Raw genomic sequence first — 26649 nt, forward strand, 5'->3', positions numbered from 1 at the left:
GGAAAGAGCTCATGTTTCACATCAACTTGCAGTTTGCCTTTTTACAGTGTTACACATAATCCACTGCTAAAAGATGGAGTTTTAAGATTATACGTATTTGGTATTTTGCATGTGTACATGTATGGTATTTTTTAAAATTTTACATATATATTAGATGTGTATGTTAATGGTGTTTATTTTATAGGACATGATCTATTTATACCCGACGTAAAATATCATGTTCTATTTGATATTTATATCATCAAATTTTATATCAATTTTCTTGATAATGTCTTTTTATTTTTTGGTTGGCTTTGTTGACATGAGAAAAATAACATAAAGAAAATTGTGATGGAGATCAAAGACGGTTCATTTTGTTGGAGGGAGAGCCGTACATTAAGCAATGGAGATGGAGGAGAAAAGGGATGAGGAATGAGTGCATGTAGACTTCGGTTGAGGCGAGAAAGGGGTGAAACCATAAAAATATTTTTTTAAGTGGTCGGAAATAAATTATAAATTTTGATAAAAGTTGAAAGTACAATTTGAATTTTGAACATTGTTTTAACTAATATCTTTATAATTTTTTAAAGAATTAAATTAAAATCTTATAATTTTTGAAGGTTAAAAGTGTAATTTTTATTATTATTAATTTATAATTTTATATATTTTAAAAGGTAAAAAAAAAAGTGTTTCCAATCCTGTAACCCCTAGGTTAGAGAAGGCATATATTGGTTGATCGTGTAGAAAATGTGGTTGCCTTTGATTGGTTGGTGCTTTCCAAAATCTTTGTTATGTGAGCACCGTGCCATCACCTGAGTTGCAAAACTCGTGGGTGATAAGGCTGTGTAACAGTGACTTAGTTGTTAGAGGTTGTTGACTTAGGTGTTATCTAGGCCTGATGGAACACTATCAATGGCGAAACTGCACAGAGCTAGTATTGTCTCAATGGGTGCCTTTACGGTATTTAGTACTTTTATATAGTTCTAATAAACTGATTAAATATATTTTACAACAAGTGCTAAAAGAAAATTTAAAAAGAATTCTTCAACGTGCAGAAATCATCGAAAAATTTACAGGTCGGGAAAACTCGGATGTGAATGTCAAACACAATAAAGCTTCATAACCTGCTGAATCTCGGCACGACAAACAGGGCAACCCCATTTCTAGGTTTTGATCTCATTCAAACAACGCATACATCCGGCGACATGGCCTCAAGGACCACAGGCTGCTTCTGAGGGAGCATCCATACATATTGTACATAAAGGGCCTTCGTCGTGTTTTGTTTTACCGGCACTATAAAGTAAGCTTTCACAGTTTGAGGAAGGCATTGATGGGAGAGGAACCGATTGACTGATATTGGATCGGACTATCTTCTACGACCTCTTTCGTGGCTGGTGGTGCTGATGGGATTGAAGTTGGTGGAACAGCAGAAATGTCATTGTTATGGATCTCGATGACCTCAGTTGAAATGGTACCGAAGCTAGCTTCGGTCATAGTCCATTCGCTGGTACTTGAAGAGCTACCCCAATCAGCAGATGCACTAGCTCCATTTCCAGAGTGCAAATCGACAATAGATGTCTCCAAAATAGCTGATTGGATAGAGGCATTGATCGCCATTGCCAATTCTAAATCCTCTGCGTTCGGTCGTGCAGTTGCAGGAGCAGCCGGAGGCTGAGAATTATGCAGGAATTCAGGAATCCTGGCCTACATATTCCAATGCCATAAATAAAATGGAGATTCGACGTAAAAATCAACCAGTTAACTATTCAACACCCTCAAGCAACCGGTCCAAAAACATATACCTTTTCTCGGATCAATTCCAACAATCTCTAACTGGACAACGATTGAATTATCGTAAGAGGGAGGCAAAAACACGATTGTTGATAGAACAATTCGGCTTCCTATTACCAATGACTTTAAAAAGAAGCATAAAAGAAACATCTGTATATAAAGCGTGGATAAATACCTGTGGAATTCCTTTGCATGCGTCAGAAAACCAATGAAGCTGCTGCATGTCATTTTCGTTGCAAGGTGCAAGTTCGATTTCTGTTTCTGGAAAAGAACCAGACCGTGATGACGCGAATTGCAATGTCGAAAAACATGCTTCTTATCATCCAAAACCCGAAACAAATAAACGTAGTATCCAAGCATCAAAACTAAATAACCAGTTTTCACCTATTGGCAAAGCAGTCACAAGAGGGAAAGAAGCCTTTTATCCAAAGAAAGACTTGAGCGAACGAGTACTGGTGATTTCCAATATCATAGAACTCTAGTTTTATCATGTTTACATGAAACTTCAGTCAAATTCAGGGGTTTTTATTAATAACTGATAAATACCATGCTTACGCCTTTCCTCCGCCTCCCATGTCTTGAGACAATCATAAAGATAAAATTAAGCAAAATATAGCCAAAACGGGATTGACAAGTAGAAACATTGGCAAGAGAACTTACGCCTTACGGCTTGCGTTATCGATGATTGTCACCGAAGGATCAGGCTGGTTCAGATTTAGTTCCTCCAAATTAGCTTTCACAATGCAATAACTGTACGTGGTTCGGCATCCTGTTGTTTCACCAATAATCCAAATAAGAGGTGGAAAATTACTCAAGGAGAAAAAGGGTATAAAACCTTGCATACTCAGAATTTATTCTACTGCTATTTTTTTTTCCTTTCATGTTTGTTATCCATGCATCAAGTAGCCTCCAAACTTTGCTCAGTTCAAAAGCTATACATACATAGTTTCTACAACTAATACCATACTGCTAAATAGTAAGTAAACTCACAATTTATGCACATCGTACCGTCATAGGTATTTAAGAAAGCTGAAGCTAATTTGATGATAAGATGCAGGACAGTTTAAGACAAGCTCATGGATTTTTGTATTTGAAGTACTGGTTTAGCCGAGGTCAAAAAGTTCGATGTATTTAATGTTTGGCTCACTTCACCATTCTTTGCATCCTTAGTTTGCTATAAATTAAACACACACACACACACAGACTAATTAAATTTGGAGCACCTGACAACTGGAGTATATTGCCAGCCCCAACTTGAACGGCTTCGTATGATTACGGGAACCGATCGGTAGAACAACAACCCAACTGCAAGCAAACGCATTAATGAGAACATACACTTTTTTGTTTAGGGAATTGGAACAATAGAAACTATAGGCATAAGGCTTCTACGGCATAAAGCAACAAACAAGCAAAACACGACTGACACCAATAAGTATTCTAGATTACCCACACTTTTCTTGAAACCACTTGAGGAGGAACAAAATTTCGACTAATTCCTGTCCATAAAACTCTCGCATCCAACCGGAGAATAAAACATATGTGATCCTGCACAGCATCAATGTGAGCAGATTGTGCAAATATGTAGAGTGTCGGAAATGAAGGGTCCGTTTATACCTCGATATCCCATACGACATCGACGTATCCTTTCGCCCTAGCAACATCTAGTGGTGCTTGGCAATCATCATTCATAACCAATGGATTTGCTGAAAATTTTAAACAAATCACTTAAAAAGAACTCTACACAGTTTGTATAGCAATTCATGGAAAAGAGCTTTAATCCCTTTAGTGTTACCATAATTCACTTGATTGTATAGCAATCCGTCTTTCGATTGTTGTTGTCCCATTCAAAAAGAAAAAAAAAAGCACTTCTGTTTGGCCGATGGAAAATTGAACTAGTATTTGTTTTTCCCGGAAAAATGAAATGGAAATTAAACCCAAAATTACGAATGGGTTCTTAACAGAGAAGAATTTGGGAAGTCAATGGAAATAAAGAAAATTTAAGTGTTAATTTCTTTTTGGCATAATGACAATTTTCACCCTCAACCTTTTCAGAAATAATCAAATTAGCCAATCAAATTAGCCGTTTTTCTTTTTTTTTCTTTATTTAGCCCTCAAACTATTATCTTTTGTCAAATTAGTCAAAAATAGATAAAAAAGTTAATAATGCCACTAACTTGCTGATATGGATGCTATGTGGTGGTCTACATGTATTAATTGCTGATGTGGCATTATATTATCTCATATACCATATAAGTAATTATTTTAAAAAATAAAAAAGAATTGTAAAAATTATATAAATTAAAAAATAACAAATTATAACTGTTCAAAAAAAACCAAAATTCAAAAAAAATGCTTTTAAACAGTTGACAACAAGCAAATGAAAAAGGCAGGTTTTTTTTTTTTCTTATGATGCCTCGCTGGATTCCGTCTCTGCCGCCACCGTTGCTGTACCGTCGTTGATCCATCACCATCCTTTATCCATTCGCAAAAAATCATCATATTTTAACAATAAAAAAACAAGCTCATTAATCTTTGAACCAATATAATTATATTTCTGACTTCAATTAATAATCTACAGAAACCCATTGATCTTTGGAGCATATAAATCAACACTGAATCAGCCATATCAGAGTGGTATAATGATTTTTTTTGGGAATGCAATTCAATCCTTAGAGCATATAAATCAACTTAGCTTAGAGGGAGACAAGAACCTATCACTGTGTTTTGAAATAGGAATGTGATTCAAAAACCATTATCTGCATCCCTCTCTCCAAACTTTTTTGCACCCCAAAACCCACCGTAGAAGAAGAATTGGGGTGGTGGTCCAAATAAACCCATTCGATCACCGATTTGAAAGTCGATGTTCATCTTCATGGTGCTTTCCACACGCTTCTTCTTCTTATCTTTTTCTTTGTCGTTGTTGCTGTGGCAACTGGGATTGTTGTTATCCCCAAGACCCACTATTGATGAATAATTTTCTTTCCTTTTTTCCCTTACTCTGAAGTCTGATCAAAGAGGAAGAGGGATTATACTGAAGTAAAAGTGTAATAAAAAGACATACAAAATATTTTTATTTAAATTTTTTATAATTTTTTGAAATTTTTAATTAATTTGCCACGCAAGCAACTAGCACATGTGGCATCGACATCAGCAAGTTAACGGCACTGTTAATTTTTCCATCCAATTATGCGAGGTCTAAATTGATTATTTCTAAAAAGGTTAAGGACGACAAAATGTCATTATACCTTTCTTTTTTAACTGAAATGACGTGTACTAAAATGGCGGGAACAAGGTTCCTTAACGACAGACTATCTCTTCAGACATGTTTAAATTATCTGCCCGGTGCTCAGGTGGGCTCGAGTTTGGACATGACTTTTTTTTTAGATTGTTTGAATTTAAATTGCTTAATTTTATAAAATATTTTTATTTAAATTTAATAATAAAATTTATATTAATATGAAATTTATATTTTAAATATTTTATTATACTTTAAATAGTAATTGAATTATTTGAGTAGAGTGTACCAAATTTGAAAAAATTTTAAGAATCGAAACATGGCTCGATGCAATTTATAAGCACTTAATTATTTTTTCGTAAGTGTCACATGTGTTATAAGACCGTAAAAGTATTATGGAAGTTTATATATTAAAAGTTAGATTGCATTTTTTTCTCTATTCAAAAAAATGATAAAATTAGTCTCTATATGTTAGATTGAAGAGCAAATTGGTTATTTTTGTTAAAATTTTTATTTATTTCTACAATTAAAAACTAACATGATTAATGAAATAACCAAATAGTTACATATGACGTGCCTCATGTTTCTCATGCTGATGTACATGAACCAGGTTTTAATGGTAAAAATAGATGCAATTTTTAATAGAAACGTCAATTTACTATTTAGTTTAACGTAAAAGAATTAATTTACCCATTTTTTGAATAAGGAGGACAAAATGCAAACGTGCAATATAACATTTAGTACAAAAGCTTCTATAATACTTTTACTACTGTAAGGCACGAGTTCAAACCCTATCAAATGCAAATACTCACATTTTCTTGATAGATGATTGTGTATAATGCATAGTCCATCTTAATGAGATGCTTTTACCCTATTGAACCTATAACATCTTTAGATAATCTCAAGCACTCAAAGTTATTGTTAAAATCGAAAAACAAAATTATTACTAAGAACAGTACTGATTCATTGTAAGGTTTATCGATTTCATGTCAACAGCATATAAAAGGTTTTAAAAATATATTCTTTTTCACTTGACTATTGTTGAATAAATCAATTTCTAATATATATATATATAAAATAGCTTCACCAAAGATCATATTTAAAAAGAAAAAAAAAATTATCTATTGTACAGTTACAAATTAGGTTTAAGAAATCAAGAGAACCTTAAGGCAAAGTGAATTTTATATAGCCAACCCTTTTTTTTTTCTAAAAACAAATAAATCCCCTAATTGTTGATCCATTGTTGTCAAGATAGCCCCTTGATCTTAACTCGAGTAAGTGTTGGACACGAATTTGTATCCGACATGGGTATATTTGAAATCATACCCTTGTACTCGCATATGAATGAATATTTACCGAACACATGTACTCTAGGAAGGGGGTGCAGCTTCACTGGTTTCTTCATCAGCCGGCAGTGGAGTAGGGGATGAAACAGCCGAAGCCAGTTTTGCCGCGTTTGGACTGTACCTCATAAGCACCCTATCTTTATTGTTGGACCACCATTCTCCCGCATGTTGTTCATCAAACTTCCTTTTACTGCAAAAATGCTGGAGTGTCAATATATGCAAGTCATTGAACACTTGCAATGCAACTTTTGTACAATGAATGAGACTAATATTCGAATCTCGGTCAGCAGGAAACCAACACGTAAATATAGTTGCATGAACTAACCGAGCTAAGCTTCAAATCCGTATATATGCGTGTATGCATGAACTATTAAGTACGCACCTGAATCTAACTCGTTTGAAGATCTTTCCACCATTATTGTGATAAACGTAAGTGATATAGACTCCAGGTTCGAATTGTTCGGTAATTTCTTTTTCACTTCCGTCTCTAATTGCTGAAGACTCTGATGGTCTCCATTTGCTTGCATCCGTGTTACCTTCCATAGGTGAAGATTCCAAGCTTGCAGGCAAATAAGTTTCAGATGTTTCAAGTCGGTTTAAGAACGTTTTGGCTCGAGTTTGAATAGCTTTAAAGGTTTCATCATCAGAAACTTCAGGTGGCAACTTCTCTGTTATTTCCATTAACTGTTGAACAATATAGAATTGTACAATCAGTGGTTATATATATGTAGTAGCAAAGTGAAATATTTAAGTGAATGAAATGGTACCTGATCGGTGATGGATTTCACTAGTTTCTTGGCTTCATTAGACTTGGATGATTCTTTTGTGGCATATGAAGTGGATTGTTGAGCACTTTTTTGTAGTTTCAGAATCTCCATGTCTTGTGAATCATATTTCTGCTTCAAACTTTTGATCTGATAACCAATCAAAAGTTGAGGAAAAATGAATTAGTTTCTATGGTAGGCTGCAAATGAACATTATGGAAAAAATTGGAATAGCAAAAGGGTATATATCACAAGTACTTGTTTTTGCAATTTGGATACTTCTTGGTTCAAAAGTTCATTTGATTTCCTAAGGCTTTCCATAACGCCCTTCGAAAATGCAGGTGTGGCGGAACGTGGAGGGCTTGGTCTCCTGGAGTACGGTGAAGAAGATCTCGAGTTGATAGGAGAATAAGATCCCGGTGGAGGTGGTGGTGATGGTGGAGGAGAAGGAGAAGGAACAGGTTTTAAAACATTTTGAATAGCAGTGAATGAGCTTGGAAATGCAACGTCTTTAAGTTGTAGAAGTGATGGTACTTGCGAACCTCGGACTAGAGACGGAGAATTGGATCTGGCCTCATGTTTTCCTGACCTGATCTCGAAGTACTTGGCTGGTTCTGCTGTGGGATAAAGCAAGAGCCTCGAAGGCCTTATTTCGAACTTATCTGATCTTTCCCTACTATCTATGGAAGAATTGAGACCGCTAACTTTCCGAGTCGGATTTGAAGCATTACCAGCTTCTGCAGCTTTAAGTTTTGCATAGCAAGTATCGCATACACGGTGCGGTTTACCCGGTGTTGGAGCCAATGCTGCTTTTAATGCTTTCTTGGAACTACAAGCATGGCAATGTACCATACCACAGTTATAACAATTGTGTCTCTTTCTAGTAAAACCGAATGCTTGCCGGCAGCCAGAGCAAACTGATTGGTCGGTACCCGAGACCCATTTATGTATGCATATACTTGAAGTGAAATTCGAGCCACATGATATATTCTTGACATGCTTATCCTTCAATGATTCGACTAATGTTGGTGTTTTTCTATCTTCTACGTCACCATGTCCTAGTCTTCCGTTTGCACCTCTTCCCCAAGTGAATACTTCGCTTCTTGATGTCAAGACGGCAACATGATATGCCCCACATGAAATTTCTTCAACAAATTCACCTACAAGTTTTTCTTGCACCAGACATGGTAGCTTTCCATCAGAGTTCGGGTTACCTAGTTGACCATGTGCGGTACCACCCATGGTAAAGACATGTCCTGATGTAGTAAGCGCGACTGTTATCGTATGTCCACAAGCTAGCTGGTGGAAATTGTAGTCAATTAGTGAAGATACGCAGTTAGGAAGTAGATAAGTTTCCTTACTTCCGTGACCTAGCCGGTGTTTATCACCATCACCCCAGGTGAACAACTTTCTTGATGATACGTTAACACCAGCTTGGCCTATAACTTCTACGATGGCTGCTGTATGCCATACACCACAAGCAACTTTAATCGTCTTTAGTCCACTTAACATTTGAACTAGTTTCGGATATTTAACACTTTCTCGATCTCCATGACCAAGAACACCGAATGTTCCATCTCCAAATGTGAATAGCTTCCCATCAGAAGTTGCCAGAGCAGAATGCCATGCGCCACATGCGATTGATAAGACTTGAATACCTTCTAATGCACCAGAAACTCTTTTTGGAATCCAGTGGCTAACGTCGGTGCCATGACCGAGGATTCCGGCATTATGGGTACCATCACCCCAAGTGAATAAATCACCAGCTGTGGATACAGCACATGTCTGATACTCTCCAGATGCAACAAATTCCACAGTAGTTAGCGCCAAGACCTCGACTAACTGGGGACGGCTAAAGTCTTTCTCTATTCCATGACCAAGTCTCCCACCCGATTCCTCACCCCAAGTGAAAACTTCACCTTGCTTCGTTACAAGAGCAACGTGTCTTGCCCCACAAGCTATCTGATGAACATCAAGTACAACATTTGATTCTAGGGGCTTAGGAGTTAGCACATCAATTTTTGCTGGGACTAAACTTACTGACCCATCAGGATTAAGTCCATCGGACCAAACTTCTCCCCACACATAAAGATCACCTAATGATTCTATATCATCTGGACCTGCAGATCCACCACTCGCACAGCTATGCGTGCTTGAAACACTAAGTCGGAAACCATCTCCACCATTATTTCTCATCTGCATATTTTCACGTTCTGATACCACATCTGAGCTTCCGAAATCTATAGACACCTTACAGAAATTGTTTGATTCTAGAGCAGTACCAAATCGGGGACCATTTCGTACAAAATATCCTTCTTGAAGCTGTCATAAAGACACTGAAGTTAGCAAATAAAAGCACAGGCAACAAATACACATGTATGCAGAAAGGTTAACTCACGTCACTTAAAACACTCTCAGTCCGTCTATTACGGTTCTGTCCAATCAAAGCCTTGAGCCCTGCTAACCAAACTTCGGCTTCAACTTTGTCCTTGCAGATCTAGGGAGGTAAGCAAATTTAATATGAAAAAATAGCATAATAATCTATGTTACTCGAACTTGAAGGGTCATATCGCCATATCCAAAGATACAATGAACAGAGCAGTATAGGCAATAACAGGCACGAACCAGGTCGAGAGATCTTTCACTGTTATTGTATAGAAGCGAAAATGACAAGTAGTCCTTTTCCGGGCGCAAATATCTTTTAAAAACAGCCTGTAGAAATTAACAAATAAATGGTTAACATCACTTTTATTTTTTTTTTGTTTTTTTCTGCCACGGAAATCTTAGTGGTTAAGCAACAAAACAAAAGGCTGAAATCGAACTCACAGTTCGTTGTCCAAGAACGATACGAGAGACCAAGCTTAATTTCAGTGTCTTCTCTTCTCCATGTGATAACCATATTAGTGCTGTTTCATCCTGTTTAATGAAGCTAAAATTGAAATCATACATGCATTTAAACACTACTCAAAGAGAGAAAGAACTGCATTGGTCTTAATAATCCGAATTAAAACATTGCCACTGACAACAACACGATTTTGCAGTCATTTGATCATAAAGTGCTATACATGGATGATTGAAAGTGCTATTCAATTCGTAAATACGATCACAAAAGCTAAAATGGTTCCTAGAAGGTTTTGTCTATAGGCAATGTTCAACATTAAGATGTAATACATAGAAAAGTGAACTCACCGGAGAGAGTCTAAATGCACGAAACTTGGGTTTTCCTTTACGGCTATACTTGATGAGTTGAGTGCCCTTTTTCAAAGCGATAAGTGCCTTCAATAAAACAAAAGAGGGTAAGGAATTAATCTGGGAAATAAATGAAACAATCAAACAATGAAAACGATAATGCTAAAATCTGAACCAAAATCAGCTTTTCTTATTCATATTTTGCTTATAAAATCATATATGAAACCAAATTCTGAGTTTTACTCTCAAGTGAGTCATTAATATAATGTACCCATTAGCTTAATCCAATTAGTTCATGCAATTAGAAACCCTTTTTCCTATAATCCCAAACAATCCTCTGTAGAAAAAAAAAGCATAAATGAAAAAATAATTCAATTATTCAATTACTTGCTCAATGTCACGCTCAGAATTGCAATGACGAACAAGATCTGCCATTCCATTTAAGGAAATTGAAAGGACGCTCAAGCATCAGGCGTTGAAGGTTAGCCGATTCCCTTGATACTCTCCTAATCTCCATAGATTCATATGATTACTGCTTCGGCCTCTCATCAACAAAAACCAGAGCTCCTTTTTTCCCCAAACCCTTCACCAAATCCCACTAAAAGAAACCCCGAAATTCTTTTTTTTTTCACATCAAATTAGAAACAAAAAAAAAACACCCAGAGAGTTCCAAAAGTGATCCAAAAAAATGGGTTATGATTTGTTTCTTTGTCCTGCAAAGGGAATGAAAGAGAGAGGAAGGGCGAAATGAGAGGGGGAAAAAAGAAGTTTTCAAAGCGAGATATCGGCGGGCTTACTTTCATGTTTCCACGTTTCATCTTTCGAGGAATTTTCATTTTCTATTTCGTTGACAATTGGCTTAAATCTAAAAAGAAAATCTTAGTTGTAACTCCATAGTTTTTTGCTTGGCTCAAATCCCTTGATGGAAATGTAGTAGCAATGGCTGCTCAGCTGTTTGAAAAAAAACAAAAAACAGCAAGGTGTTTACAAATGGATGATTCAATCCGATGGAAGATCAAAATGCAAGTTGAAGAAGGTTTGCTGTTGAAGAAACCCCTTGTCCATTCTCGACAAAGCATTTTAATGGCTGCTTAATTGCTTATTGAATATGGGTGAAAAAGTGTCCCGCCAAAATGGAACTGAAACTGGAAGAGGTGTTTTGTTTCAAAAAAAAAAAAAAACTGGAAGAGGTGTTGATGTTTTAAAAGCAGTTCTATTTTTCGAGCCAAAACGTTGCGGTGGGTATCGATCCAATTTTTTGAATGTTGTTATTGATTTTGAATCTTAATTTTTTTTTTAAATTCATAGATACTTTTAATATAATAATTGTTTAATGTAAATAAAAATTTATTTGGCACATTATTCTACAAATAAAATTAACAAGTTAACAAACGTCTTATAAAAATATAATAAAATATTAAAAAAAATAAATATTTGAAAAAAGAGAGGCATATTTCAGGTTTTTTAAAACTACAAATATTTGAATAAAAAATATTTAATTTTATCTCAAAAAATAAAATAGCTTCTTAACTTGCATGCAATTTTTCATTTTAGATATGATGGTTTAAATTAGACTGAATAGATTATAAACTCAATTAAATATTAAATTAAATTTTTATTTTTTTTAATAAATAAAAAGTATTCTCTTGGTCCAAAGAAACAGAAAGTACAACTTGATCCAGCAAGGGAATTTTGTGCTTGGGAACCAAGCCCAGGGGCATGGGATTCCAAATTGGGTTAATTTAACTTTTAATCCTTAAACTTAATAATTAGGTTCACTTTAATACATGTACATTTTATGGTCCACTTTGATACTTAAACTTAGCAGTTAGGTCTATTTTAGTCCTTAAACTTAGCAAATGGAAAAAGTTCGATGACATGACACTCGATACTTCAATTTAGCTTCGATATTTAATTCGATACTTGAATTTGACTTCAATCTTCAATTTAGTGCTTAAGATTTTTTTGTCCCAATTAAGTATCTATATATATATTACTATAACGCACGAATCAAACATTCATTAAATCATTTAGTCTAAATATGAAATTAAACATTAAAGCTAAATATATATACTAAATGATATATTAACTCTTTTAGTTAATTATGAGAAATTCACCCAAAATAAACCCCATTTCTACAAGTTATCATTTGGTTAAGTAAACAAGAAAAGAAAAGATAAAAGTGGAAAGTATCTAATAATCTGAAAAACAATATCAAATAAAAACCAATTAGATTTTAGGGGAAGAGAGGATCGGAAGATGATGGGTTTCCAACCCTTAAAGGTTTCAATTTGGTTCGACTTTGTAACTTATTATAAAATCAAAATAAAAATTTATTAAAATACAATAAATTAGATTTGATTTTTTTTTCCTTTTAACTTTTGCATTTTTCCAAAAGTAGTAACATTTTTTATATGAGTTGTAAAGCAAAAGTTGAAACTTGAAAGAAAATGAATGTTGTTTCCCAAAAGCTACAAGCTATATTTGCAATCTTTACAAGTTGGAAAAGCATATCCAAAATTCCCCTCACCATACATCAATTATACTAAAAAGTTAAAAGGAAAAGATAAATAATTAAATTAAACTAAGACAACACACATGGGTTGGACTTGGAATATTGAAGGTTCCACCCTCAACTCTCAAGGGTCAACTTTCAATTATCATAAAAGTCCTTATATTAAGGGTAAGATTGTATTTTACTCCATCTATTAAGAAAATGAGTAAATTAGAGTAGATTTAGATGGGTAGTGCGGTGCCTTTAGCTTACTTTTTGTCTCAAGCTACAATATCCAATCTCACAGCCATCGTTGTTTTTATACTAACCGCAAGTAAACGCACCACCTATCCAAACCCACGCTTAGTCTTTTCTTCTTAAATCAAAGAGTAAACTGGTCATTTTCCTAAAAATTACATCAATTTTTACAATTAAAAATTGGGCATTGTATGTCGAAATAAGGAACACGTGACACACCATGTATAATTGTTTGGTTATTCTATTAGCGACGCCAGTTTTTAATAATAGAAATGAATGAATTTTTTAATAGAAAAGACTAGATTGCTCTTTGATCTAAAATATAAATACCCATTCACTTATTTTTTAATAAAATAAATCAAATGCAATTTAACTTTTAATACAGAAATTTTTATTATACTTTTATCCTCCTCCACTCGTAACCACTTGCCCTTTACAATTTTGATTCATTTGTAACTAAAGATTTTCATAATTCTTGATCAATGAGAGACAAAAAAACCCCCCGACGTTGCTTGATTAGAACCTAACATTTGGATATTTTATGTATTTTGTATTTAGGGTCAACAACTACCAATATGTGGGACATTTTAATTAATTATAAACAAATAAATTTAAATAAAATTAACCTCTAAATGTAAGTTTGAACCATTGTAAAATTAAATTAAATTAATATCAATACAAGCAAATTAAAAAAATTAAATCATCCGAATCAAAATTCGATGAATCAAAATAAAATCTAAATTATAAATAAAAATATAATACATTATAAATTATAACGCACTCAAATCAACATTCTCTTATATCAGTAATATACTCATACCATTTAAATTGAAACACAATCAATAAACCCCAAACTTTCGTTTTTTACCAACTGTGTCTGGAACTCATCTATTTGTTTATCTAATTGTGTGAATTAGAGGGGCTTTTTCAAGTGCTGTAAACAAAATGGGAGGTTGGGGATTGGATAAAATGGCTTACGGCGGCAATAGATTTTGGAGATCTTTTCATCCTTAATTGTTTGGAAAAGATAATTAAAAAAAAAGAAGAAGAAGATTAAAATAATAAACAATTTTTAAACCCTATGATTAAACAATCTTAAATCTTTCCCCCTTTTTTACCATGAATTGGGAAGAGGATAACCCATGATTTATTATTAAATCGTATTGCTTCCACCAGAGGGAAACTTCCATTTTGGATATTTCAAATTTTCTATAACTATATTTAAAGAAAAAAAAATCAAGCAAATATTTCAAGGGTCGGCTATCCGTTTGATTTAATCGATCGAGTTTGAATATAAAATTTATAAATAATGAATTGAATTATCTTTTATGATAGTCCTTGTAAATTTAATTCATAGGCGGACCTTGATGGTGATTTATTGAATTTTACCTCTTTTAAATTTCCATAAAATTTAAATTTTTAAATATTCTTATTAATCTTATAAAAATTTTAAAAAAGAATAATTACACCCTAAATTTAAAAAAAAATTCTTATTAAAGTTCCAAAATCTAGTTTCAGAATCCACCATTCAAGATGTTTCAATTAATTCAAATTTCACTAAAAGCAAACTCATAACCTTTTGGAATTAAAATAATTCATGTGTTTTGAATTAAAATGGAATTTTCATATTTATAATTTGGCTATATTTTTCTAAATAAGATTCCAATAAATTTACAAGGTAATCTAATACTCTAACCTTATAGTCAATATCCAATAAGATTTAAGTCATTATCTTAACCATGCCCATCCTTAAAAGGTTGGATTCAACTAAACAAGTAAAGAATTAGTGGGAGTCAATATCTATCACTTTTGCTCGACACATACACCCAAAAAAAAAAAGTCTAAATTTATTATCAGTGGTTGTAATTTTCTTTTTAAATTTCTATTGATAAACTTATTAATTGATTTTTTTTTGAATTTACGAATGAAGCATTAATTTAATGAAAAAGTTGAAATTCTGGTAATTTTGAGATTTATTTATATAAGTAATCAATAAGGATGAGATGAAAGTAGAGAAAAAAGTCGGTTCACCTGTGATAAGTAAAGAGCTAGAGTAAGGAGGAGGATTGCTAAGCTTGCTATGTAGGGTTTTCAAAGCGGAAGGTGTTGATCATTGGTCCCTCGTGCACTCAAGTTTATATAGGAGGATCATCTCTTGTCCTGTAGTGTCACATAGTTGACAATGCAATGTTTTGCAAGGTTGTACGTGCTGGCCAGATGTCAGGGCCATTATAAGTCAGTTATCGCCATAGAGTATACTATATAGTCCTACTTTGACATTCTCATCATTGAGATTGTACGAGGTTGTTATGTTTTACTGGTCCCTACGAGGGTGCGTAGCAGACTATATTTAGGCTAACTTAGATAGGATTCGCAAAGGGTCGCTTGCGGACTATCCCACACAAATGGTTGATATGGATGGTTCCTTGAGGAGGGTTATATACGAATTGTTTTTGACAAAAAGTCATCTATGAACTATCTAATAACCTATCACGTATTATGTTGATGTGAGAATATAATAAGATCCTAGGGTTGAGACCCATTTAATTAGATTAACATATGAATTTTCTTATAGTTTATTTTAATTAGAGTTGAGTTAATTATTCATCCATTGTGGTAATTAATTCTAATCAAAACTTTAAACAAAATTAGCTTAAATTATTAAAAACTAAACATAGTTAAACCCAAAAAAAAAACATTGCTTTCAACCAACATTTCACATAAACTTAGGACCTAAGTTTGGCCCCCCAAAATTGCCGAAAGTTCTTAGAAAATCCCATTTTGGCTATACAATTATGCCATTGTAAAGTAACCTCTCCTCCCCTCAACTAAATCCCTTTGTCTCCCACACTTTCAAAAGTGGTGTTCCAGCAAATGTAAAGCACACAAAAAGACAAGTCCATTTCAAAAGCCACCCCATAAGAGAAAAATAAACACCATTATTTTATTATATACACCAAAGATGAACCAAATCTTCTTCTTCTTCTTCATAATCTATTAAACCATTGATAAAATAAAATCATAAATCTTGTTTTCAATCAAAACCCCATCATTGCTTCGTTTTTCAAAAGCTAAAAAACAATACCCTATATACCTATATGCCTCCTTTGAACCTTGCAAAGAAGCTGAAACCAGCCAAGAAGGCTTGGAAGAGCTTCACCATTAAAGTTAGATCGAAACTCGAAAGCTTCGACGTTTCGAATTCGATCAAAACGGTGACTCGTCGTGTCATCGAGTTCTGCTCGGTTCATCTCTTTGCACCTTTCAAGAAACGGTTCCTTCGTCACTCGTCCGGCCGGGGGCGTCGTCGGCCGTTTAACCATGAGTATGACCACCTTTACCATTACCAACATTACCGAAACCAGGTGAAGAATAATCGGAAAGTTATATACATAGACCAGCTTTACGGTGAGCAGCGCATGGAACAACAACCGGAGGCGGTGGCGGAGACGAGCAGACGAAATGAAGAAGTAGCGGAAGAGAGCGGTGTTTATAGTATCGAAGATGCATGGAAAGCGGTGGTTGCGAGATCACCGCATTTAAGGGAGTTGATGAACGAGCTGATGAGTTTATATATAAGTTTCGTGAAGAAAGGAAGCTTGAGAAGGAACGAAGTGACCTTGATTTTCAAGAGATGTTGGCTCGAAGTGCTTGAATCTTTATCATCATTTTGTTGTTGTGTTCTTAAATGCAAGACATGGTGAAGTTCTTAGCAGGTTTTTTTGGTTACTGCATGTGTTCTTCCATGGTTGATTAAAACAGGGTTTGGGTTTTTGAATTTGATATTTGTATAGACTGGATTAAAGTTTGTGTTCTTTGTTTCTTTGTCTTTCTTACATATGTAACAGGGGATGTCTGATATATTGTTGTTAATTTTTGGCTTTGGGATGTACACAATGAAGGTTTGATTGTGTTATTTGCTGATAAATTAATGGAAATTCAAATTTTATTAATTTCTTACATTTATTATTCATCTATTTTGGTTTTTAAGTTAGATTACTAAAATAGAATAACTTTGTTATACCTATGCCACGTGAGCTTTGCTCGTATTTCCTGGTTAACACTTTTTGACTGAAAGATTTCATCTTACATACTAGCAAGTTTAAGTCCTTTCGAGTACTCCTTGCATCTCACAATTCAACACAAAATTTCATAAACGTAAAATTACACGGTCTCTTATAATCGGGTCACACTCCTAACATTCACATTCCGTAAAACCACTCGCACGTTATGCATATTTGTTTTCTTAATACAACAATCCAATCTTAAAAAGTTCGAAACTAATACATGAATGAAATTTTTTAAGGACGAAATTAAATTATAAAATTTTAAGAAATTAAAATATATACAACTTACAATATACTAACTTTTAAGTCCATTATTTTTGAAGGGAGTAAAGTGAAATTTTACCATGAATTAATTTATAATTTTATTATTTCTAAAGAGACTAAACTACAATTTTTTTACTTTTATAGAGGCCCCTTAACTTTGATTAGTAAATCCTCCTTTAAAAGTTTACACTCTCCGATCTCTCATTCTCTCTTGCCACCACATTCCAATTATTCTAACCTTAAACCATTATTAACCTTTACCATCTCTTTTAGGTGTCAACAAACTTATCGATCTTTGTAAGATATAACAATCAAATTCGGTCAAATTAAAATGAGGAAATTAAATGTTCAATTATCGTAAAATAAAAAGATGAAATTAAAAAATATATAGCTTTATTATATATATATAAAAAAAAAGCTCACTTGTTTTATTTATGGTTTGTCTTCGCTGGACATAACATATGGATTCCATGAAAGATGCATGGAGTCATTTCAAAGCAAAACATAATGTTTGTTTGAGAAACATAAAATAAAGATGTATTTTATATTATGAAGATCCCATGTGGGGGAGTTTGATGCTGTTAACAAGTCACCTCTCACCTCTGGGGTCTTCATTGTCCGCTTCTTCTTTTTTCTCTCTTCATCGTCAATTATTTTCTATAGTTTAATAATTACGTGTTAAGTAATTAATTAAACTCTAGAGCTAAATTTTGATTTCTTAATTTTGTAATTAATAAAAGTGCATTTTTTTATTATATATAAAAAGAAAATAAACTAATCTACAATTGTTAAAGCTACCCATCTAAAACAGATGGACATTTAACTTTTTTGTTGTTGCTTTATGATAATTCTATGTAGACTTTTTAGAAGAGTTGTTGGAATCGGATTAGTTAAGTCGAGAATTAATAAATATATTGATTCAGATAAAATAATTGAACCGTTTTTTAAATGAATTAATTGAAACCGATAAAAATTTAAAATTTAAGATAAAAATCGATAATTGAATTGCTTTATAATCTTTTATATAATTTTTATTTTTTAATTAATTATTGTTAAATCTACCTTCGAATTAGTTGAACCAGTAATTTAACAGATTGCACCACTTGATAAAAATAATAATATTTCTATTAAAATTGTTTTAATTCGACATGTGAGATTTAGGCTTGTAACACCCTCTAACCCCAAACCGTCGCCGGAACAGGGTTACGAGGCATTACCGGACATATCAAATAATTTACAAATAATTCTTAAATAAATGACAAACATATTAAAATATAACCATAAATTCATATGTTTTTTACCAATTGACTTCATTCATTTCATTTCATTTCTTTTTTAAAAAAAAATCAATATAACCCCTTTATAATTATCTAACCTTCCCTTACAAAAACCAACACATTTTCACATTCAAACATGTTTAAATCATGCCCAAACATTTACTTATCAAATTGATCAACAATATTCATAATACTTTATAAAAGTTAACTAATAAACTTCGTTCATCTCATTTCAAATTTAGTACCGAACATACCATTTTATAACTTAATATTTCGTTTATCATTCAAACATTAGAAACCAATTCTTTACAACTAAAACTTACAAGACTCTTTAATAAGACCTAAGTACATGCCACATTTACCAAAAGGAAAAATAAATCACCGAAGTTATGCTGAAGTCGGGATTGATCTAGATGCTGAACCAGAACCTTTGACTTCCATCGACCTGCGCACGGAAACAACCGTACGCTGAATCTTTCATACTCAATTGTATTACTATAATTTAAATTATTTAAGTAAAATAAAAATAAACATGTCAAATTATATAACAATTAATTCATAAATAACCGAATTTATTCTTAACTTTCGTTTCTCAACAATAACAACTCAATTTGGCTATTCATCAATTTAATATCATATAACATTTCATTTGAACATAAATCTATTCATGAATCTTTGATTCATTCTTTTCATTCTCATTTCTCAATTTCAATTCACTTTCCATTTCATGAATAAAGTCGATCATTTTCATTCAATTTTTGTTATTCCATTTATTTGCCCCTATTAACAAGACTCGGACTTTGGCGGATACACGGATCCAACCAAACACACCAGAATGGCACTCAGTGCCTCATCGGATAGTTCGAAGTAAAGTTGACACCCAGTGTCTCATCGGCCAAGCCGAAGTAAGTTGGTACCCAGTACCTCATCGAATCTATCCGAAGAAATATAGTGACACCCAGTGTCTCATCGACTCGAGGTCGAAGTATCCCTGAACTCTTCCAATCCTATGGCATGCCAACTATATTCGACTCAGCCCGACTAGTTAATAGGGTATTCAAATCATTTTTCTATTTCAAATTCACTTTCGATTCAATCACAATTCAATTCAATTTCACTTTCCACTTTTTAATCAATACACAGTTCAGATAATTTCACTTCGATTCAATTCATTTCGATTCACCTTTCCAATCAATATGCAATTCATATATTCACGCATATTCATAATTTCATTAACTTTTATTCAATGCAATATTTTAATACTCACCTCAATTTCACTTACCAAGTACTTTAATTGAAATTTAACAATTGAAAAAAATAAATTCAAATTATAGTAATACAAACCGTAAATCTCCCGTTTTAGTCCTCGATAGCTTTCTCCTTTCCTTTTGATGCCGATGCCTCGGGTTCTATGTTAGCTACGAAAATAATAATAATTTTCGCTATTGATTACAGCATTAAATTAAAATAAATAATTGAATTTCTAATCAATTCTTACCTTATTCCCAATTTAATCTTAACTAAGTTTACTTACTTTTTTAATTCAATTCACACTTCATTTTTATTCAAATTTCATCCAAACTCAAATTTAACTACTAAATTTTCAGCATATTTCACTAATTTCGAATTTTCCTCAATTTAGTCCCTACAACATAAAACCTATAGCTTACTTTACAATTTAATCCCTTTATCTATTCTATCTTGAATTTCATTCATTTAAATCCCCAATTCATCTTTTTGTTCAATAAAATTTAATGTCTAAAAATCTAATATCTTCCAAAATTTCAGCACATACTTAATAGTATTTTGTTCTAGTTTCATAAAAACTCAAAAATTACAAGAGAATGACTTAATTTGACTTACCAATTTAAAATTGAATCTTGAAAACCCTAAATTTCTTCTTTTATTTTTCTTTCTTTCTTTCTTCCCTGTTTCTTCTCTGTTTCGTTTGTTATTCTGTTGTGTTTCTTTCTTCTTCTTTTTTTCATTTTATGTTTTGTTTATTATTTAATAAATGTAATATTTTAATAATATAATATAATAATATTTTCTCATATAATAAGTAATTACATAATTTTAATACAAGTGTATTTATACAATCATTATCATGACACATGTGTAAATTGTTACCATACATTTGTCACCATCTTATTTATTTCACAATATAATAATAATATTAATAATTTTAATAATTTTTAATAATATATTTTTACACATAAAAATCTTAGATTTTATGCTTATGCCCCTCAAATTTGGCAATTGGCATAATTCCTATTTAGTCCCTATTATTTTCCTTTAATCTATAATTAAACTTTCACTTCTATTGTAATTTAATCTTTTTTGCTAATTACTCTTAATTAAGCTAAATTCACCTATCTAAAACCTAATTAAACACACAACTAGTCTCGTAAATATTTTTAATAATTATTTTCGAACTCAATTTACCAAGACGGAGGCCCAATATTATACTTTTCCAATGCCCGTGAATTTTGGGTCATTACAAGGCTTCATTTGGATGACCAGTTAGCTCCATTTCAATGTGCTTGAACCACTTTTTTAGTTCAATCACTGATGAGGTGTTTGGATAATACCTTCAGTTGCCCAGTGGACTGATTCTCACTGTGCTGCACCTTCAGTTGCTCATTGATGGTTTTTGCTTCAGTGCACTCAACGCAGTCCTTTTTTTTCTAATTTTACCCATGGCCTTTTCTATTTTTTTAACATTTTCTTTCCCTTTTAATGTTTGAAAAGCCCAAGCAATTTATCTCTAGACTAGGTTGGATAAATACTTATATTATATAATAATTTAATAAATATTATAATTTATAGGATAATAAGTAAATAACAATTAAGGTGTTTTAATGTTATAACTATCATTTAAATAAATACAAATATGATAATTTATAGGATAATAAATAAAATATCAAAAGATACATTTTAATATTTTATTAAATGAATTTATAAATTCACATATTTTAATAATTTTATAAAAGTAAAATAATTTAAAAAACTTTTGATATATATCAATTCTAATCTGATATCCTTAAAAGTCATTTTCCATTCTCACTTCACTGCTACAGTTACATTTGAATCCAAACACACACTTCACCGCTATTTCTAATCTCACCGCTACAGTATCCAATCTCATTACTACAATAACTAATCTCACCGCCACCACTATTTTTAACGTCACCAGAGCTAAACACACTGACTATCCAAACTAAGCCTTAGATATAGAGTCACATTCTATTTTCTTATTTTTATTTATAAAACCATTTTGTAAAATAAAATAATAATATTTTATTATTTATTATTTATTATTTATAACTCTTTATTTGTACATTATAAACTTGACAAAAGTTGACTTATTGTAAACAATATTACTTTTTTTTTTCTAAGGAATTATATACAATATTTAAAAAATCCAAAATCAAATTTTAAATAGATATAATAACATCACAATTTAAATTAACATAATTTAAAATATCCAGCAGGAATGACGTGGCAAAAAAGTATCAATAAGAAAAATCCACGTTAGAATGACAGGATGACGATGCTGTCAATGTCAGAAAAGAAACGAGTTGTCATGCCATGCCATGCCACGCAGTCTTTTCTTTCCTCTCAAAGAACGAGTTTTTTTCCCCTCAGATTTATCTAAAAAAGAAAATCAATAAAAAGTACAAAATATTTTGTTAAGATTTGGGATAACATAATTTATCCCTGAAATTTATAATTAGCTGCATTTTAGTCCTGAACTTATAAAATATAAAAGTTTGATAAGGTGACACTATGAATGAATTTGTGTCACATCACAACTTGAAAATTTAAAAAATTATATAAATTTTCATATGAAAATTGTATAATATTAGAGTGTCACATTAAGTGTTTTAATAACTGAACTAATAATTGAACAAATTAAATCATCGATTCTCGATCTATTTAGTTCAATCAATTCAACCATGAGACCAATAATAATTAAATAAATAATTAAAAATTCATAAAAAATTAAAAAATAAATAAAAACAATTTATTAAATCGGTTCAACTATCGACTTTTGTCTCAATTTTTTATTTTTTATCAATTTCAAGTAATTTCCAAGTCACTCAATTCAACTTATTGGTTTGGAGCCTTATATCGATTAGTTTTCAGTCTGTAAGATCCAGTCATTAAATCTTGATAGAATTTAAATTCAGGGACTAAAATAGATCTAATTACCAATTTCGATGACTAAAGTGTACTTAATTATCAGGCCAAAAATTATATTATCCCTCAAAAATTTTCTCGTTTTCTTTAACCTGCCTCTCTAGTGGCTCGCTATTTCTAGTATTTTTCTGTTCAATTTGCTCATTTCTTCAATTGTTTTTTTCTCTCATTGTCCCCCATTTTCTTTCTTCATTTTTTCAAGCGGCTATGTTTTCCAGAGGAGTAAGTTACTCTTTCTCATGATTCTTTTAGGTCTGATTTAGTTTGGGTTCATTTTTTATTCTCTTTATTTTGGCTTAATATTAGTTTTTTTTTCTTTTCATGCTGAAAACTTAAAAGAAGTTAAGTTTTTTATTATATGGGTATATAGGTAGTGTGTTTTTTTTTTTTTGGTTAGATTCAATCTGTAAATAGCTAGTTATATCTTAGCTTTTAGTTTTAGCTGTTTATTTTTTCTTTTTCCAATTTTGGGTCAAGAAATAATGGATATATATATATATATACAGTTTCAATAATTAGAATCAATGAGAATGTTAAGCAAGTCAAGCTTAGTTGAAGTGAAGTTATTTCAAGAACCTCGCTTGAAGAAATGAAAAGAAGTGCTTTTTTATTGTAGGATAAGCTAATTTGAAGTAAATTGTCTCTTCTTTTTTGTGCATTTTCATCCCTAATGGTATGGTAGCACTGTATCTCATTGTAAATTAATGAACCTTTGAGACTTGAAGCAGGATTAGGCTTTTGAAGTATATTATTTATTGGTTTGTTACTTATGAACTTGAAATTGTATTTGCATTGCATCATCCTCATATCCTATATAACATGCATAGCACTTACGAATATAATTTTGTGTTCTTGGACATATGAAATTCTTAAAATTTGTGAAAGTTTTTCGGTAAAAGTACCATGGACGCCTTTGTATTAGTAGTCAAATTGCATTTTACTCCCTCTACTCAAAAAATGGACAAATTAGTCCCTCTACATTAGATCAAAGACCAAATTGGTCATATCTGTAAAAAATTTTATCCAATTGTACTGTTAAAAACTAGTGTGGCTAACAGAAATAACCAATCAGTGACATATGGTGTGCCACATGTACCTTAAAAATAAATGAAATTTTAAACAAGAGGACCACTGGACTAGTTTGCTCTTTGATCTAATGTACAAAGATCACTTTGCCCATTTTCTGAATAGAGAAGGCAAAAGGCAATCCAACTCTTAGTATATGGGCCTCCATAGTACTTTTACCAAAGTTTTTCATGTGTATCACTTGCTTTTGTATATTGGACCTGTTCTTATATAGTTCATTGAACATAATTTGGTTATGTTATTAATATTAAAAGATTGATAATTAGTCAATTTGGTTGGAGTAAGTGTTGAAGATTGAGCTTTTTGTTTCTGGTTTTTCAGACAAATGCACCATCTGGCATGGGAGTGGCTGATCACAGCAAAAGCACTTACCTGGAGCTGCAAAGAAAGAAGGTGTTTCGATACGTGATCTTTAAGATCGATGAGAAGAAAAAGGAGGTAGTTGTTGAAAAAACAGGAGGTCCATCAGAGAACTATGATGATTTCACTGCTTCATTGCCTGAGAATGATTGCCGCTATGCAGTTTACGACTTTGATTTTGTGACTTCTGAGAATTGTCAGAAGAGCAAGATCTTTTTTATTGCATGGTTAGTGTCTCTTTCGATTGTAGAATAAGTCAATTATGTGAGCACTGTTACTATCCTCATCGCATGGTGCAACTGCGTTAAAAGTGGATGCAATTATGGGTGGAAAAAGATTATAATCCTTTTCCCAAGTATCATAATTGCTTTATTGTTTGAAAATTGGTTGTTTTGATCGTTTACGTCTCGTTGATATGATTCTATTGGTTTGTCTTAGGATTGCTAGATTGTAAACCCTTACAATTTATGGATGATTAGGGACAAATGTTAGTGATGATTGAATCCATGGATGTCAAGTCATGCTTGACATGCTACACTTGTGTTTATATGTGACTTTAAGAATACATCATTAGAGAATGAAGTTTTGTCTTCAGGTTCCATCCAAAATTAAACTATGTTCGCATTGGATTTTCATCAAAGGTGCAAGATATTTAGTTAAATTAAACTTTGGAGTTGAGTTGATTTGGTGATGGTTTTTACTCTAAACATGAGCAAAGATTGTTGTGTATGATTACATGATGCTGTATTGATAGTCCTGTTTTCTGGTGCATTACTTGCTTATCATACAATATTGAGTCAACTATATCCGCTTTGCCATCGACAGTTGATGCTTTTATGGAATTGTAAGAGTCTCTCTATGTTCTTCTGCAGGTCACCGTCTGTTTCAAGGATCCGTGCCAAGATGCTGTATGCAACATCCAAGGAAAGGTTCATAAGGGAATTAGAGGGCATTCATTACGAAATCCAGGCAACTGACCCAACTGAGATGGATCTCGAGGTGATTAGAGAGCGTGCAAGTTAAAAGTGTTGAAATCCCGTCATCAATGCCGCATGCTTAGGAAACTCCTGTGTTTAATTATTGTTAAATAACAACTAGGAAGGCTGATTAGGAGCTCAGGGTGTTCAAAACATGTCGGGACTTTATGCTCCTCATTCCACATGATGCTTCTGAGGTGACAATGGATGTGTTATTATTGAACAGTTTGACCCTTCATTAATGAAAATTTTCATTTCAATCACTTGTCATGATGATCAGCCTTTTGCTATTAATTTTTTGTATAGTAATCTTCAGTCACAAAATCCTTCACCAGATATTATTTCCACTGCATTTGTTTTATTTGTAGAGTTCTGCTAGTTGGAAACAACCATTCTACCTAATAAAAAGAAAGGTTATTTATGCATCAAATAGATACCATCTTTCAAATAAATAAATTTTGAGATTATTATATCAGATGGTCCAAAGCTAATTGTGCCTTGAAAGTCCACAAAGATGGCCTAAAAGTTTAGGTGGAGAACCTAATTTATTGCAGGTCTTTGGGATAAATTTGTCACAACCTTGACTTCTCAACTCTACTAATGGAGATGTAATGTTGATCACATGCAATGATACTGACAATAATGGCAATGATACAGACATTAATGGCAAATCTGATTGTGAGAGGCCAAATAAGCAAGTTTTTTTTTTCATGTCATGACAAAAAAGGGTTGGAAAATTAAGATTGGTGTTTTAGATTCTCAACTGTCCTAGCTTCTAGTATGATCATAAATATGGCAGGAACTGAAGAAAAAAAAATCCATAAAAAGAATCATGAAGATACCTATACTAAGAATTAATTCAAAAAATAAATAAATTAATCTATATACATTAGATTAAAGAGTAATTTTATCATTTTTATTAAAAATTTATCCATTTCAACTGTTAAAAATTGGTTCCTATATGTTAGTAATATTAGTTTTTAATAATAGAAATGAATAGAATTTTTAATATAATGAACAATTTACTCTTTAATCTAATGTATAGAAACTAATTTACTAAATTTTTTTAAATAAAATAAATAAAATATAATTCAACTCTTAATACAAAAACTCTGTATTACTTTTACTTATGTTTAAGCTCCTCTCTACCTGCATGTTTTCAATGCAGGATCATCTCGAAAGATCTTGAATTTTTCATTTTTATTGCAAGTATTCGATATTGTTTTTTTTAACACTTAAAAAAAACCGTATCTTGTAAGAAGTTTACAGTGGATCCACAAAGCAGACAAGATATGTCTCCCACCACTATCAATATATTTATATTGGGTCCCCCACGTGAACTTGACAGATACAGGGATC

General features: G+C 32.3%; 3 protein-coding genes and 1 pseudogene across 4 annotated transcripts; 2 read left to right on the top strand and 2 right to left on the bottom strand.

The window, feature by feature from the left end:
- Window positions 1-942: 942 nt before the first annotated feature.
- LOC107929072 (putative E3 ubiquitin-protein ligase XBAT35) lies at window positions 943-4768 on the bottom strand. Its single transcript, XM_041101389.1, is given in 11 exon segments — window positions 943-1302; window positions 1304-1683; window positions 1946-2031; window positions 2438-2509; window positions 2512-2539; window positions 2994-3075; window positions 3221-3246; window positions 3249-3302; window positions 3304-3315; window positions 3385-3473; window positions 3563-4768. Coding segments are annotated over 11 exon segments (1104 nt in total). The 5' UTR covers window positions 3615-4768; the 3' UTR covers window positions 943-1079.
- Window positions 4769-6087: 1319 nt separating this feature from the next.
- LOC107928990 (PH, RCC1 and FYVE domains-containing protein 1) lies at window positions 6088-11617 on the bottom strand. The gene is made up of 9 exons (XM_016860305.2): window positions 10692-11617; window positions 10305-10391; window positions 9942-10031; window positions 9741-9827; window positions 9514-9612; window positions 7374-9437; window positions 7119-7265; window positions 6734-7035; window positions 6088-6541 (listed from the first exon to the last, which is right to left on the bottom strand). The coding sequence occupies exons 1-9, from the start codon at window positions 10737-10739 to the stop codon at window positions 6376-6378; spliced, it is 3090 nt and encodes a 1029-aa protein (XP_016715794.2). The 5' UTR covers window positions 10740-11617; the 3' UTR covers window positions 6088-6375.
- Window positions 11618-15887: 4270 nt separating this feature from the next.
- On the top strand, window positions 15888-17009 carry LOC121221043 (uncharacterized; annotated as a pseudogene). The gene has a single exon (XR_005918336.1). The product of XR_005918336.1 is annotated as an uncharacterized protein (transcript).
- Window positions 17010-22825: 5816 nt separating this feature from the next.
- Window positions 22826-25553, top strand: LOC107928999 (actin-depolymerizing factor). The gene is made up of 3 exons (XM_016860316.2): window positions 22826-23089; window positions 24275-24540; window positions 25186-25553. Exons 1-3 carry the CDS (start codon window positions 23075-23077, stop codon window positions 25334-25336), a joined length of 432 nt encoding a protein of 143 aa, XP_016715805.1. The 5' UTR covers window positions 22826-23074; the 3' UTR covers window positions 25337-25553.
- The last annotated feature ends 1096 nt before the right edge of the window (window positions 25554-26649 follow it).

Source organism: Gossypium hirsutum, chromosome D09, assembly GCF_007990345.1.
Source record: "Gossypium hirsutum isolate 1008001.06 chromosome D09, Gossypium_hirsutum_v2.1, whole genome shotgun sequence".
Taxonomy (NCBI): domain Eukaryota; kingdom Viridiplantae; phylum Streptophyta; class Magnoliopsida; order Malvales; family Malvaceae; genus Gossypium; species Gossypium hirsutum.

Coding starts and splice junctions, on each gene's coding strand:
- LOC107928990 (XM_016860305.2), bottom strand. CDS start 10,739: ATGGCAGATCTTGTTCGTCATTGCAATTCTGAGCGTGACATTGAGCAA. Junction 10,392..10,691: donor CTGAGCGTGACATTGAGCAA/GTAATTGAATAA, acceptor GTTTTATTGAAG/GCACTTATCGCTTTGAAAAA. Junction 7,266..7,373: donor TATCCAAATTGCAAAAACAA/GTACTTGTGATA, acceptor ATTGGTTATCAG/ATCAAAAGTTTGAAGCAGAA.
- LOC107928999 (XM_016860316.2), top strand. Junction 24,541..25,185: donor AAGATCTTTTTTATTGCATG/GTTAGTGTCTCT, acceptor GTTCTTCTGCAG/GTCACCGTCTGTTTCAAGGA.